The sequence below is a fragment of the Penicillium vulpinum genome (genome assembly GCF_028829585.1).
Source record: "Penicillium vulpinum strain IBT 29486 chromosome Unknown utg000002l_segment0_segment0, whole genome shotgun sequence".
In the NCBI taxonomy this organism is placed as follows: domain Eukaryota; kingdom Fungi; phylum Ascomycota; class Eurotiomycetes; order Eurotiales; family Aspergillaceae; genus Penicillium; species Penicillium vulpinum.
In genome coordinates, this window is record NW_026643242.1 from 5,584,585 (window position 1) to 5,596,929 (window position 12,345).

A 12,345-nucleotide genomic window follows, 5' to 3' on the forward strand; every position below is an offset into this window, starting at 1 on the left:
TGTGAAATCAGGATTGTTGATTACCAGTGTAGCAAAGTTTGCATACAGTTTATAATGCTTCCACGAATGCCTAGATCAAAGCCCTGCCTTGTGCCTAGTTGGACTGGTCAATTATCGGACCAGGTCTGTAGGCGCGAGCAATTGCTCAGCCAAAGAAGGCAATAGTATAAGCCGGCGAAAAGTATGTTCTGACCTCAAAAATATACCGAACCTTATTAATAGGGAACGAAAGAGCCGGCAAGGTTAACAACCAGAAAAACAGGAAGCTAACAAACTACTTGATATTATCCCTGATGAATTGGGATTCGAGATTGGTAGATTGTTATGGCTTAGCCAAATAGCAGCAACAATCAAAGTCACAAATTTACGTGAAAGTTAAATAATTGATTAGTTTATTCATTAGTGCTTTTCATCTTCAATCATAGATTAACTCCCAATAAGTATTCCTTTTTGCCAGTTAGTTAGAAGCGAACATATATAGGAAATATTTGCAAAACTGTACACCAAAACAGCCATCGCTGCTTGGTTGATAATTGGCAAGACCGAATCCTAAGTCCCAAATGAAGCTTCATTAGCTACCCCAAGGTATGCGGTAGGTAATACCAATGTGACCCAATATAGAAACAAACCCCGTTACCACAGTATAACCAATCTAAAAGCATAGCCATGATTGCCACCAAGACAGTCCGTTGCCTATCATTGAAGATGAACTTATGCACGTGTTCTGTCAACGAGGGTCAGATATAATAACTAGTACATACTAACAGTGCCAGGAATGAGTAAGCGGAACTGTCATTTGTAGCCCTAAACAATATCATTCTAAACTTACCACATTTAGAGAATATAAAACCCAAAAAAAGCAGCGAAATTAAGGCATCCCAATTGACGGTATTCTAGCTTCAATGAAGACAACATAGAATGAGGAAACTGTCAGTTGTGTAAAGACCAAGGGTAAATAAACGTCATTGAAATTTCTTGATAAGATGCAAGATCATAAGTTCAGACTCCAATCATTGATATAGAGGGTTTCAAAAAGACACTTGGCGATAGTCCCACCTGGTAGAATATCATCGTTAGTCAACATCAGTTGCATTATTGACAATCTAGACTCTGGAGGCACCTAGACCTCGTCTACCAGAACTTCAAGTGACCTAGAGCCATGTTGATAAGAGAATGGTTTTTATTTTAGTATGAAGATGCAGTATAAAGATGAAGCTCATTCAATGTGTTATGATAATAAAGTAGAACATGCTGGCCTAATGTATTGCAGCGAAGATGACAACATCGATGTATGCAAACTTATTAAACCCCAACACGAGTTAGGTATATCTCAACGCACATTATTTTTGCCAACGGGCATCTCAGCATGTATAAACTCCAGCCCCGCATCCAGTCAATTCGGGATGTTATTGACCCCTAGTATATTTCATATATCCTGTATATTCCATTGAAAGTGGACAATAGGTACCCAAATACATACTCTGATGAGTGTATCACGCTGTGTGGCTTTGGCTACTGCGCTTTCCTCTCGAAGAGGTCGGCCTTTCGAGGCTTTAAGTTATTCTTACCAATCACATATCTTGTATGGACACGGAGGTTTGGAAGGATGTAGACTATCGTCTAGTCAGTGGATGAAACCAAAGAACAAATTAGTACCACATCGAGTTATCCAAAGGTAATACTGAGCCATCTGTGTGTCAATTATAAGGGCCCTTGTCTTCTGTGTTCGGATATCTAGGGGGAGATGCATGCATAATTATTTCCCCGGAAAGTCGTGTTTTGTGCCATACTTTGAGAGTAGTTGATTAATTACTTGATAATTTCCGTGTCTTGAACAAATCTACGCATGCAAGGCCGAGAAAACAAGTTCATAATATCGAGCTGATGTTTCAGATTAAGCTCTCGGCAGCATCTATATTATGGTCGTATCCATTTTTTCGGTCTAATACTACACCACATTTTGTCCTAGCCCTCTCGTTGGTATTTGCTGTTAAAATTGGAGTTGATCGAAAGAAATGATGGCACCCAAAGAAACTATTATTTCGCTTTTTCACCTGCCTTCGATGCCCGAATTATCTCTTTCATCTTAAATACCTCATCTGCGCAGGCCACCTCTTCCGAGGCCAAAAGAGCAGCGGAATGGAAGGCCTCGGCACCAGTGATGTTGCGGAGCAAGCCTATATTTGATGCCCTCACACCTCCTCCAACAATGATTTCTGGAACTCTGTTGGTTTGAAGTCCACTTTCACCTTGTAGTTGCGTTATATAACGTACTAAAATGTGCAGCTTATCAACACATTCTGTTGCTTTTGTTCCGGAAGGACCACCGTTGGTTAAGATCGATGCAAAGCCACACTCCATGATATCGGCCAATGCGTTCTCCCAGTGGGATTCGGGAATGAGATCAAAAGCGCGATGAAATGTGCATGGCCGCCCGTCGGCTAATTGGACAAGCTGCTTATTACGGGATACATCGACCCACGACACATTTGGATCGCAAGGCTTTTGTGGGGGTCGATTTAAAATCCCGAAAACGAAACCGTCAGCCCCATAGGACTTGAGGGAATTGAGCGTTCGTTTCATTGCCTCGAATTCGAATTCTCCATAATAAAAGCCTTCCGCATGTGGCCGAATCATCGTATATATCGGTATTGTGAGCAGTGATTTCAATTTTTCGAGGATCTCTGTATCCGCCGATAGGCCACCGAGATGGTAGTCCTTGCATAATCTTGGATAAAATTAGTGATAGATCGGAAGGATATTTAGCAACAAAAAAATAAAATTCGAAATGCATAGAGTTGGTGCAGATAAATTTTTGGCAAGGTGGAGGGGCCCAACTTGAGTACAATACTCACTCGATACGATCTGCTCCTGCTTTCGCAGCAACTACGGCTGATTCTTGATTGAAACACGCAATCTCCAGAATTGGCCCTTGGATAATAACGGCTTGACTCATGACTTATATTACCTGGTTTGTGGCTATGTTGTAACGAGTACGGAATTAGGTGTGGGAAGAGGGAGCTTTTGTAGTGCGATTGTATGCGGGTCACCTGGTTGATCATCTTAAAATAGAGGGGTGGAAACTGACTTCTGTCCAATATTCCAGAAAGCCCAACACATACGGTTATATTTTTTTCTTCCGTTTTCTCTTTGACATGGATGATTATTGGACAAGCGCAGCAATGTAACGCTATTCTAATCCGATTGTCTTCAATATTGTTATCAGAGCGGGGAAAACGGGTCGACATGATTGCCGATTGAAAGCAAACACAAGCTTGCAACCACAACACTTCACTCTCCCATTCTTATCCTTTTTGCGGTTCTCAGAATACTTTTTTCTCTGCGAATAATGTCTCAACGACCAGTTATCGCTATTGCAGGACTTGCTTGTGAGACCTCGACCTTTTCCCCCGCTCGGACACGCGGTGGGGCGTTTCACCCCCGTCGTGGCCCAGAGGTGGTCGAGAAGTACGCTTTTCTGCACCATGGCACTTATCTTGCAGATGCTGCAGACTGGAAGGGGGCACTCATAGGCCATGCTCTTCCAGGGGGAGTCGTGGTACGAGAGGATTTCGAAGAACTTTCCAAGGAAATTTTAGAGCGGTTGGCTAGAACAGTCGCTTCAAACCCTATTGACGGATTATGGTACGATATTCACGGCGCAATGTGTGTTGAGGGCATGGAAGATGTCGAAGCAGAGCTTCTTCGGCGGATTCGAACTGTCATTGGCCCAGATGTTCTGGTCTCGGCATCCATGGATCTACACGGAAATGTGTCCAGAGAGCTGGCCCACCAGACGGACCTGATCACTTGTTATCGCATGGCACCTCATGAGGATGCCTTGGTAACAAAAGAACGGGCCTGTCGCAATCTTGTAGATGTTCTGACTTGTCGAACCGACACAGAAAGAGGGAATAGACCCCTAAAAGCATGGGTCCCAATTCCTATCTTGCTGCCGGGAGAGCAGACCTCGACTCGCAACGAACCCGCGAAAAGCCTGTATTCACTCGTCCCCGAGATTGAAGCGATGGAAAATGTACTCGACGCAGCCATCTGGGTTGGCTATGCGTGGGCAGATGAGCCACGAAACCATGCTGTGGTAATGGTCACTGGATGGAATAAGGCTGCTATCACTAGAGGGGCGAAGCGACTTGCATCTTTGTTCTGGCATGTTCACAAGGAATTCCATTTCGTTGCCCCAACCGGCTCTTTCTCCGAATGCATTGACAACGCGCTGGCATCTTCAAATAAGCCCTTCTTCATTTCTGATTCGGGGGATAACCCTACTGCTGGTGGATCAGGTGACGTGACCTTCGGCTTGAATCAATTGTTAACGCGACCGGAGTTTTACAAAAGTACTAGTTCATCTGTTATTTATGCTAGTATTCCCGGACCAGAGGCAATTGACATTATAGTCAAGGCTGGTGTGGGAACTACAGTGACGGTCACCGCCGGGGCAATGGTGGACAATCTGCACGCTGGACCCATCACTATGACAGGACGCGTTCATTCCATTAGGCATGGAGATCTCGATGCGGAAGTTGAAGCAGTTCTACAAGTTGGAAGTGTCTTTACTATCCTGACCAAATTCCGCAAGCCATATCATCATGAGAGTGACTTTATCGGACTTGAACTTTGTCCCCGAGCGACAGACATCGTTATAGTCAAGATAGGATATCTTGAGCCAGAGCTATTTGATATGGCGGCAGACTGGATGCTTGCTTTGACTCCTGGCGGTGTTGACCAGGACCTCCAGCGTCTTGGACACCACCGTATCCGCCGTCCACTCTGGCCCTTTGACAGAGCATTCCACATGGCCCCGGATCTTACCCCGCAGCTAATTCCATTCTCAAATGAAGACTTAACAATGTGTTAAAATGAACCGTGGACTATTGTGATACCTGGTTGTTGAGGTTCCACCTCTAGTAGTTTGAATTGCTAGAGCATTTACAGAGTTCTGGCCTCCTATTGTAAAACCTGCATTTTTTTTACTGCAGTGCATTCGAAGATTGATTTTGTTAGTATATAGACTAACCAAATCCAACCATTCGCTTAGCACTGACATCTGTGCATTGAGTCGCTGGTCCAGAAACGCCCCATAACTATGACTCATTCACGTTTCACTTGGTATTTATTAGACTTTAATCACGCAAAGAACGGACTAAATCTTTGACCCATTGTCTAAAGGTTCGTCGATTTCTCTTATCAAGCAAAGCCACATAGGTTGTCGGTTTTTTTTACCTTGCTAACAACACCTTCTAGCTCTATTATGGCTTCCGAAGGAGCAAAGCGCTGCTTTGCCACATCATCCCCATATGAAGAAAAGATTGGTTACTATCGGGCCGTTCGCCATGGCAATCAAATATTCGTTTCTGGAACTACGGCTGTTGATCCCTGCTCTCCCGCCAATGCGCCGCGAATACTTCACCCAGAAGATGCCAAACAACACACATGTGTTGCTCTAGAAGGGTGTATTCAAGCTATCAGAGGACTTGGTGGCAAGGGCCCGGAGGATATAGTTCGTGTGAAGATGTTCGTCAGTCGCCACGAGGACTGTGAAGCTGTGGGGCTAGGATTTAGTGAGATATTAGGCAAGCACAATCGTGGAGAACAGGGTATGATAGGAGCTGCTGCAACAATGATCGTGGTTAATGGCGGCTTTGTACATACATAAAGAGATGCTTGTTGAGATTGAAGTAGATGCTATTTGTTGATATCTTGTTATAACGTCCCCCTGGACTGGCGAGTTACACACTAACTCTATCCTATAGGGGTGGTTGTAGTCTAGTAGACTGGAATTAGGACTTTGTCTTAACTATAGCGGGAAAAAGTGTGGCTATAAGTAGACTAGTGTGATTCAGAAAGGATCGTATAGTTTTTTATTAGACTGGGGGACTTAGGCTACTATATATATAGACTGCGACATCGCCCGTCCATGGGCACTAGAAAGTGTCCACGGCCCGTGGGCCTTTTGAAATTTGACGCCCATCGCCCACCGTTATGCAAAATTAATGCAAAAATTACCCTATTAGGCTATTTTATGTACATAACTAGTTCTTGGCAGTATCCACCTTGCCAAGAGTGCCCGCATATGTATCAGCGAATACAATAGAATCAGATGTATCTATTGGTGCGGTGATCCTGCTACACAGTAGATATTGATAATAATTGATTTATTGATTGCTTGAGACTAGACCTGGCAGTGACCCTCCGGGTGGTCCATGACCTTGGACCCTCCGAGGGTCCAGCGACCCGCCAAGACCTGGAGTTCTACATAAATATACATAAAACATGGTTTATAAGCATAATATTTCCTATTTAGGATAGTTTATGTATACATAATTTTCTTGGCGGGTCTAGGATCCTGACTTTAGACCCTCCTTAGCGCCTTGGCGGGTCCAAATGGAGGGTCACTGCCAGGTCTACTTGAGACTAACTAGGATCGAGAATGCTAACTATTTTGATATTCGAGTCTGGGTTGGAACGGTCATATAATCCAGTATATGACACTCACGTGACCCAATATCCCCCTTCAGACTCTAATCTCATTAAGACAATTCTCTATAAAAATCCAGTTGTCTCCTTTCGTTGTTGTTGTTTTTTTTTTTTTTTCATTGTATACTTTAAATACAGAGATAGAGTATATTGATAAATATTTCAAATTACTCTCTCTCTAGTGGCTTTGTCAGTCTATCAGCTATATTCCTCTTTGTATCAACTCGTAGAATATTAATCTTTCCGAGGTGCACTGTATCCTTAACGAAAAACCACTTAAGATCTATCCAACGAGTAGAGTACTTAGCACCCTTCTTTGTTATAAGAATCTGCGTGTTAATATTGTTAGTTAGGATAACAATTAGCTTTTCAGTATCTTCTAGTTATAGAGACTCCGCAATTTTCTTTAGCTATTGTACGTCTCTTATAGGTCTATTAAGTGTACACCACTCAGAGGTAGTTAATAAAGGCGTATTAATAGTCTATTTTCTTAAATTCTAGATAATCGGAGCGCCAGTAAAAAACTAAATTATCCCTTTAGTTAACTTCTTATCTAGCTAGTCTCCGTAGGAAGTATCTATATAGGTGTAAAAGCGTTAGTCCTTAATATATCCTAGAGTAATCGTAAAATCCTTTATTCTTTTTAGATAACAGTAGACCTATCGAGCAGCCTAGAGATCTCTTTCGGTAGGATTAGTAGCCCGATATTGAAGTTTTATAACTACAAACTTAATATCCGGTCTTATCTCTACTGCTAACCAATTAAGATATCCCACTATTAATCTATATCTAGTGTGTTCTTTTCCGTAAAGAAGTGTCTCCGGGTCTTCGTTTTTATTATCCTAGATCTAGGAGGATAAAAGTAGGATTACTACTAGACCTTGCCAACTCCCATGGGACTAGAAAAATTTTGGTCCCATATCCTGGTCCTATCACTCCCATGGGACTAGCCAAAATTTTGGTCCCATTACTATAGTGGTCCTATAGGAGTCCTATAGGAGTGATGGGACTCCTATATAGTCCTATGGTATACATATTTTTGCCAAGTATTTCCTATTTTAGTTGCACAAAAATGCTAACTCAGCAGATAAAATACTGTTTTTTATAGGTGTATCAACATTCTCACTTTAAGTTTATAGCAATCTAACTTTTTTATATAGTATACTATTAAAAATAGAAGATAAATATCTTAGCTATATATTTAAATATTATATTCAAGCAAAAGTAAGCTCAAATATATAAAATTAGGTGTAGGAGATCAAGAAGAAGTTGTTAACTTAGTATTGTAGTCACTTAGTAGAGATATATATATTTATATATATACTATACTCTCTAGTTTTAACTAAGCTCTATATATATTAAAAATTATACCAAAATATAATAAATCCTTTTTTTTTTTTTATAGTATTAGATACTATAGGTCTTTATTTTATCGTTTTATTTTAAAACTACTCTTAATATTATATTATTGGTATAGAAATCAATATCTGGACTGCGATATCGCCTATAGACGGGCGGGTAGGTACTGCCTACGGGCCTTATAGCCTTTTTAGTAACTAAGTAGAATTCCTTAACCTTATAACCTATATTATTTGTGTATTTTTTCTTTATATTTTTAAGTAGAATTGCGATTTGCTGAACCGGCGCCGTTTTCGGCGCCCCCCCTCTTGGGGTTTAGCGCCCGTAGGGCCGCCACCGGATCCGGTATCGCGTCCGTCTACTTGGGGGTTAGCCCGTCCGCAACAGGTTTGGCGCCTCACGCTAGCCCTGATCGGGATCTGCCGTCTCGTACCGCCCGTCACGCGACATCCGCTATCTATATAATCCGCGGTGCGTCGCTCAACGACAACTCTCTTCTTTCCCACGCCTATTCCCCCCTTTCCCCCTCTATTATTTTTCGCCAGTATCATTCCCTGATCCGCTGACGTGGCCCCTACTAGCTGAAAATTCTGCGCCCCGAACACAGCCTGCTTCCCCACTCGCGGAAATTTGAAAGAGTCGTCAGTCTAGCCCTACGAGTCACCCGGATCGCCCTTGATTTCCCAGTTCTATATAGCTCAATACATTCTTCGTTTTATACTGTACGCTACGGAGGGTCGCTGTTTCAACCGTTATAGATATCACCCTCGGTCTGCTTGATAACTGGATATCTGAAGTGGAATATAGGAGGACTACTCGCCGCTCTTTGTCTTAGGCTTCGGTTTGCGAATACTACGCAGCACACCGCAGAACGGCCACCTCTGCTCTTTCAGACGACCCCTGATTGAATAGCCGGTAAGTCGCTCGCTGTGACCCGCTTCCGCTCTCTATCCAACCGCAAAAATGCCTTAAGGAGGTCTGACGCTAAGCTGAGATATCGCAAATATCTATGAAATTGATAGCTTATATAATCGGCTTACGTGATCGGCGAATTGTAGGCTGCCGCTCGGATTGAGGGATTTTTTCTTATCAATATCTTCCCAATCTATCGATTGTTAGCTAAGGTGTCCTGGAGGCTGTAACGTTACACAGTGGCTACTACAAACCTAAGGCACCCTTTAACGAGGCCGGTTAGCTAGATTAGTCCGGAGTACTCTTAAGTGATCGCCCGACGTAAGCAGCGAATAGTATCAACGAGGCAGTGCTGTCGCAGTTCTCGGTTATATAGGGTCCGTAAGGCGATATACTGTATAATTCCTCAGCTAGTAATACCCTAACGGCGCCTAGGTATTAAAAAGGATAACTGACCTCCTTTTCCTATTCTTTAGATATAATTCAGAACGGACGTAGACACACTAGCCCACTAGTGACCGCTGCACTCTTATTTAAGCTTACTTTATTATCTATTGGTTTCTACCTCCGCTATATCTCCGCTGTGTCTTACTACCTTCTAGGAAATAAGGGTAGATCTTAATCAAATCGAGTTCTACTATAGCCTAAGTCGCCCGCCGCTTTCTACCAGTGCAAAAAGCGTGCCCCCTAACCACACCCCAGCTTATATACTACGATACCTCCAGCAGTCTTTTCCCACTGGGTTCGGCTTCTGTCTAGGACCGTATAAGGTACCCCTAGGACAGTCACCGCCACTGACCGGTATAACTAATAAGTAGAACTTATTTAACTTCGAGATCAACTGTACCTATAGTCCCACTCGGCCTAAAATAACGAAAGATATCGAACCCCCAGTGACACCAGTGATAATAAATATACTAGCTTCCCGTGATATTCTGTTGGGTTATAGAAGTTCCGCGCTGGCTTTCTCAGAGCCAGTGCTATTAACAGACTCCGCGAAAACAATTCTATATCCTTTAGGGCTAGACCTAGACTATATTCCTGATATACGGGGAAATAATTTACCGGGTAAGTTGATATAATATATTGAAATTCGGCTATTATCCTCTTATTGTCTAACTTTTTTATTATTGTAGACACTGTTCCTAATACCTAAGAAATAGAGACTTCTTAACTATCGTATACACCCTATATAACCGCACCTGTGTCTGCACCAGAACCTATACCCGAACAAGCGAACTATATCTCTAGCAACCTGTCTGTAGTAGGTGATTTTCAGCGAGAATTAGCTAAGCGGAAGTTATCTACTATAGAGCCCTCAGATATTTTAGACAGTGGGGTCTACGAAAGTGATTCGGAGCCGAGTTAGATATCTAACCTAGGTAAAGATCTATACTCAAGGGTAAACAAGGCTTCTGAGCGGGCTGAAGATCCTAACACTACTAAAGACACGTCAGCTATATCTAGCCCGTTCTCTCCGCCGACGGCTCGCTCTATATTAATATATTCTCGAGCTCGAAAGACACCGAGTTCTAAACCCCCGGTGCGCTACCCGTCGATAGCTATAGTTATACCGTCAACGTCCTAGAAACAAGAAGCCTCTAGGATAAGTATAAGGGCCGCTGCGGTAGTATACAAGAAGCGACTCCGCTTAGGTCGAGGTACCGGCGACCACTAAGATAAGAACACCCCCTATAATACAGTACAGCTGTGTCAAAAGAGGAAGAAAAGGAGACCTTCAATTAGGCCACTTTCTAACCCTTCGAAATCTTCCGTTCCTATTTTATCTTATCGCTCTGGTACTATCTAGGGTTTATATAGGAGTGCTATCCTCACGGTCGAGTCTAATACTGGTCTGAAACCGGTGTATTTCTTTACTTTCGTACCCGACCCTAGCCCAATACTACCTCTAGCCTACACAGCGGTTATCCCCCTATTGAAACACACGTACACATCGGATAAGAATACGCTGCTCGTGCGGCTGAAGGAAAAAGAGGCAATATTATAGTCTGAGATTACGACTCACTTCCTAGGTCGAAATATATCATCCCTTCAAGTTCACTATTTAACTAAATTACACTATAAGGCCAGCTCTCGGTCTAGAAGACCGAAGAAACGCCAATAAGAGAGGCTATACTGTCGGGATATTTCTTGGTTCGCGCCTATCGACCTTTCGCTGTATACAATATCCTCTGTAGCTATCTGTTTCAATATAAGTATTGAGGGCGGCTTTGTGTACTCTGTAAACTACGGACCTATAAATAACTATATATAATTAGTTTTACCTTTTTAGGTTTAGCGCCTCAATACGCTATCGCGTAATCTAGCTTCAATTAGATCCAGCTCTAAGGTAAGAAGACGCCTATAGCAATAGAATATAACCCGGCCTTAACCAATGATATTATTAGGAGATACACTAGCCAGTCCTAAATCCCACTAGATAGTGTTTTTACTACCACCCTAGGTGAAACCTAAGAGATATTGGTCGCGGAGTCCTCCGTATTTAAGGTCATAGTCGTCGATATACTTATTTTATAACTTTCTATCCAGAGGTTACTTAACGCCCGTCTATACTATTACTGTCCGAGATATCCCCCTAATCAGTCTTTACGCTCCGACGATTTCTCTAAGAATTTATCCTTAGGGTAAGTGGTATAGGGGAGATATTGTAAACGAACCGTATCTACAACGTATAAGGATAGAGATTTAGGGTTGACCAGCCACTCGACGAAACCGCCGCAAAACTCAGCTTATTCGGGGGGGGGGGGCTATAACCACGTACACAGAGCCAGTAAGTATATAGAATATATAGGCTTCAGGATATAGAAGAGAGATATACCCAAAGAGAGAAATTAGCTATTCAGATTAATTTAATGGTGTTTTGGTTTAAATAATCGCATTTAATTTCCCTAACGAGAAATTATAGTATTTAGATCAATCGATAGTATATAGCTTGTACTGTCTGGCTACGAGGATATTACCGCGGGAATTAGCTCTTACTATCGATAGACTTATTCTAGTTAAGAGCAGCGCGTTTGTACTAAATAAACTAAAGCTCACTTCATTATTTATCAAGATCGAAATCTGAAGATATCACGTATTTTCTTTATAATTATCGAAAGGAAAATAGGAAAGAATCGCGGTTTTCTCTATCTCAGTACTTAAATATTCTATTAACCTATCCTTAATACTCTGGATAACAGCCCTACACCGTTTATACTTATCCTCGTTTAAAACCCAGCCTAGGGTATCTGTCCCAATAAGATCCTTTATCTCGTCTAGTTCCTATAGCTTCTCCTGTTCTTAGCGGTGATCCTCCGAATATTTCTACTTTTCCTCCTCAGAAAAGTGAACTGGACACTTAATAAACCTCGGTTGTGCTCCTTTATCCAGCGATATAGGCCAATTTTTAAGGACTTATAATATAGTATACTTTAAAGACGCAGAGTCCCCTTCCTAGGGAGCCTATATATAATAAAAAAGCTTCGCTCGAAGTATACAGTGTAGGGTTTAGGGTTTAGGTTTAGGGTTTAGGTTTAGGGTTTAGGGTTTAGGTTTAGGTTTAGGGTTTAGGGTTTA

General features: G+C 42.3%; 5 protein-coding genes across 5 annotated transcripts; 3 read left to right on the plus strand and 2 right to left on the minus strand.

Moving 5' to 3' along the window:
• Positions 1-145: 145 nt before the first annotated feature.
• N7479_005104 (uncharacterized protein) lies at positions 146-724 on the minus strand (the record flags this gene model as incomplete). Its single annotated transcript, XM_057252801.1, has 3 exons — positions 630-724; positions 505-549; positions 146-274 (listed from the first exon to the last, which is right to left on the minus strand). Exons 1-3 carry the CDS (start codon positions 666-668, stop codon positions 146-148), a joined length of 213 nt encoding a protein of 70 aa, XP_057112126.1. The 5' UTR covers positions 669-724.
• A 1,313-nt stretch (positions 725-2,037) lies between these two features.
• N7479_005105 (copper homeostasis protein CutC) lies at positions 2,038-2,956 on the minus strand (the record flags this gene model as incomplete). The annotated part of the gene is made up of 2 exons (XM_057252802.1): positions 2,038-2,728; positions 2,856-2,956. 2 exons carry the CDS (start codon positions 2,954-2,956, stop codon positions 2,038-2,040), a joined length of 792 nt encoding a protein of 263 aa, XP_057112127.1.
• Positions 2,957-3,349: 393 nt separating this feature from the next.
• Positions 3,350-4,876, plus strand: N7479_005106 (M81 family metallopeptidase; the record flags this gene model as incomplete). The annotated part of the gene is made up of 1 exon (XM_057252803.1): positions 3,350-4,876. The coding sequence occupies one exon, from the start codon at positions 3,350-3,352 to the stop codon at positions 4,874-4,876; it is 1,527 nt and encodes a 508-aa protein (XP_057112128.1).
• A 393-nt stretch (positions 4,877-5,269) lies between these two features.
• Positions 5,270-5,674, plus strand: N7479_005107 (YjgH family protein; the record flags this gene model as incomplete). The annotated part of the gene is made up of 1 exon (XM_057252804.1): positions 5,270-5,674. The coding sequence occupies one exon, from the start codon at positions 5,270-5,272 to the stop codon at positions 5,672-5,674; it is 405 nt and encodes a 134-aa protein (XP_057112129.1).
• A 4,114-nt stretch (positions 5,675-9,788) lies between these two features.
• N7479_005108 (uncharacterized protein) lies at positions 9,789-10,774 on the plus strand (the record flags this gene model as incomplete). The annotated part of the gene is given in 5 exon segments (XM_057252805.1): positions 9,789-9,834; positions 9,984-10,130; positions 10,149-10,309; positions 10,422-10,565; positions 10,577-10,774. Coding segments are annotated over 5 exon segments (696 nt in total), but the record flags the coding sequence as incomplete, so codon positions are not given.
• Positions 10,775-12,345: the final 1,571 nt, after the last annotated feature.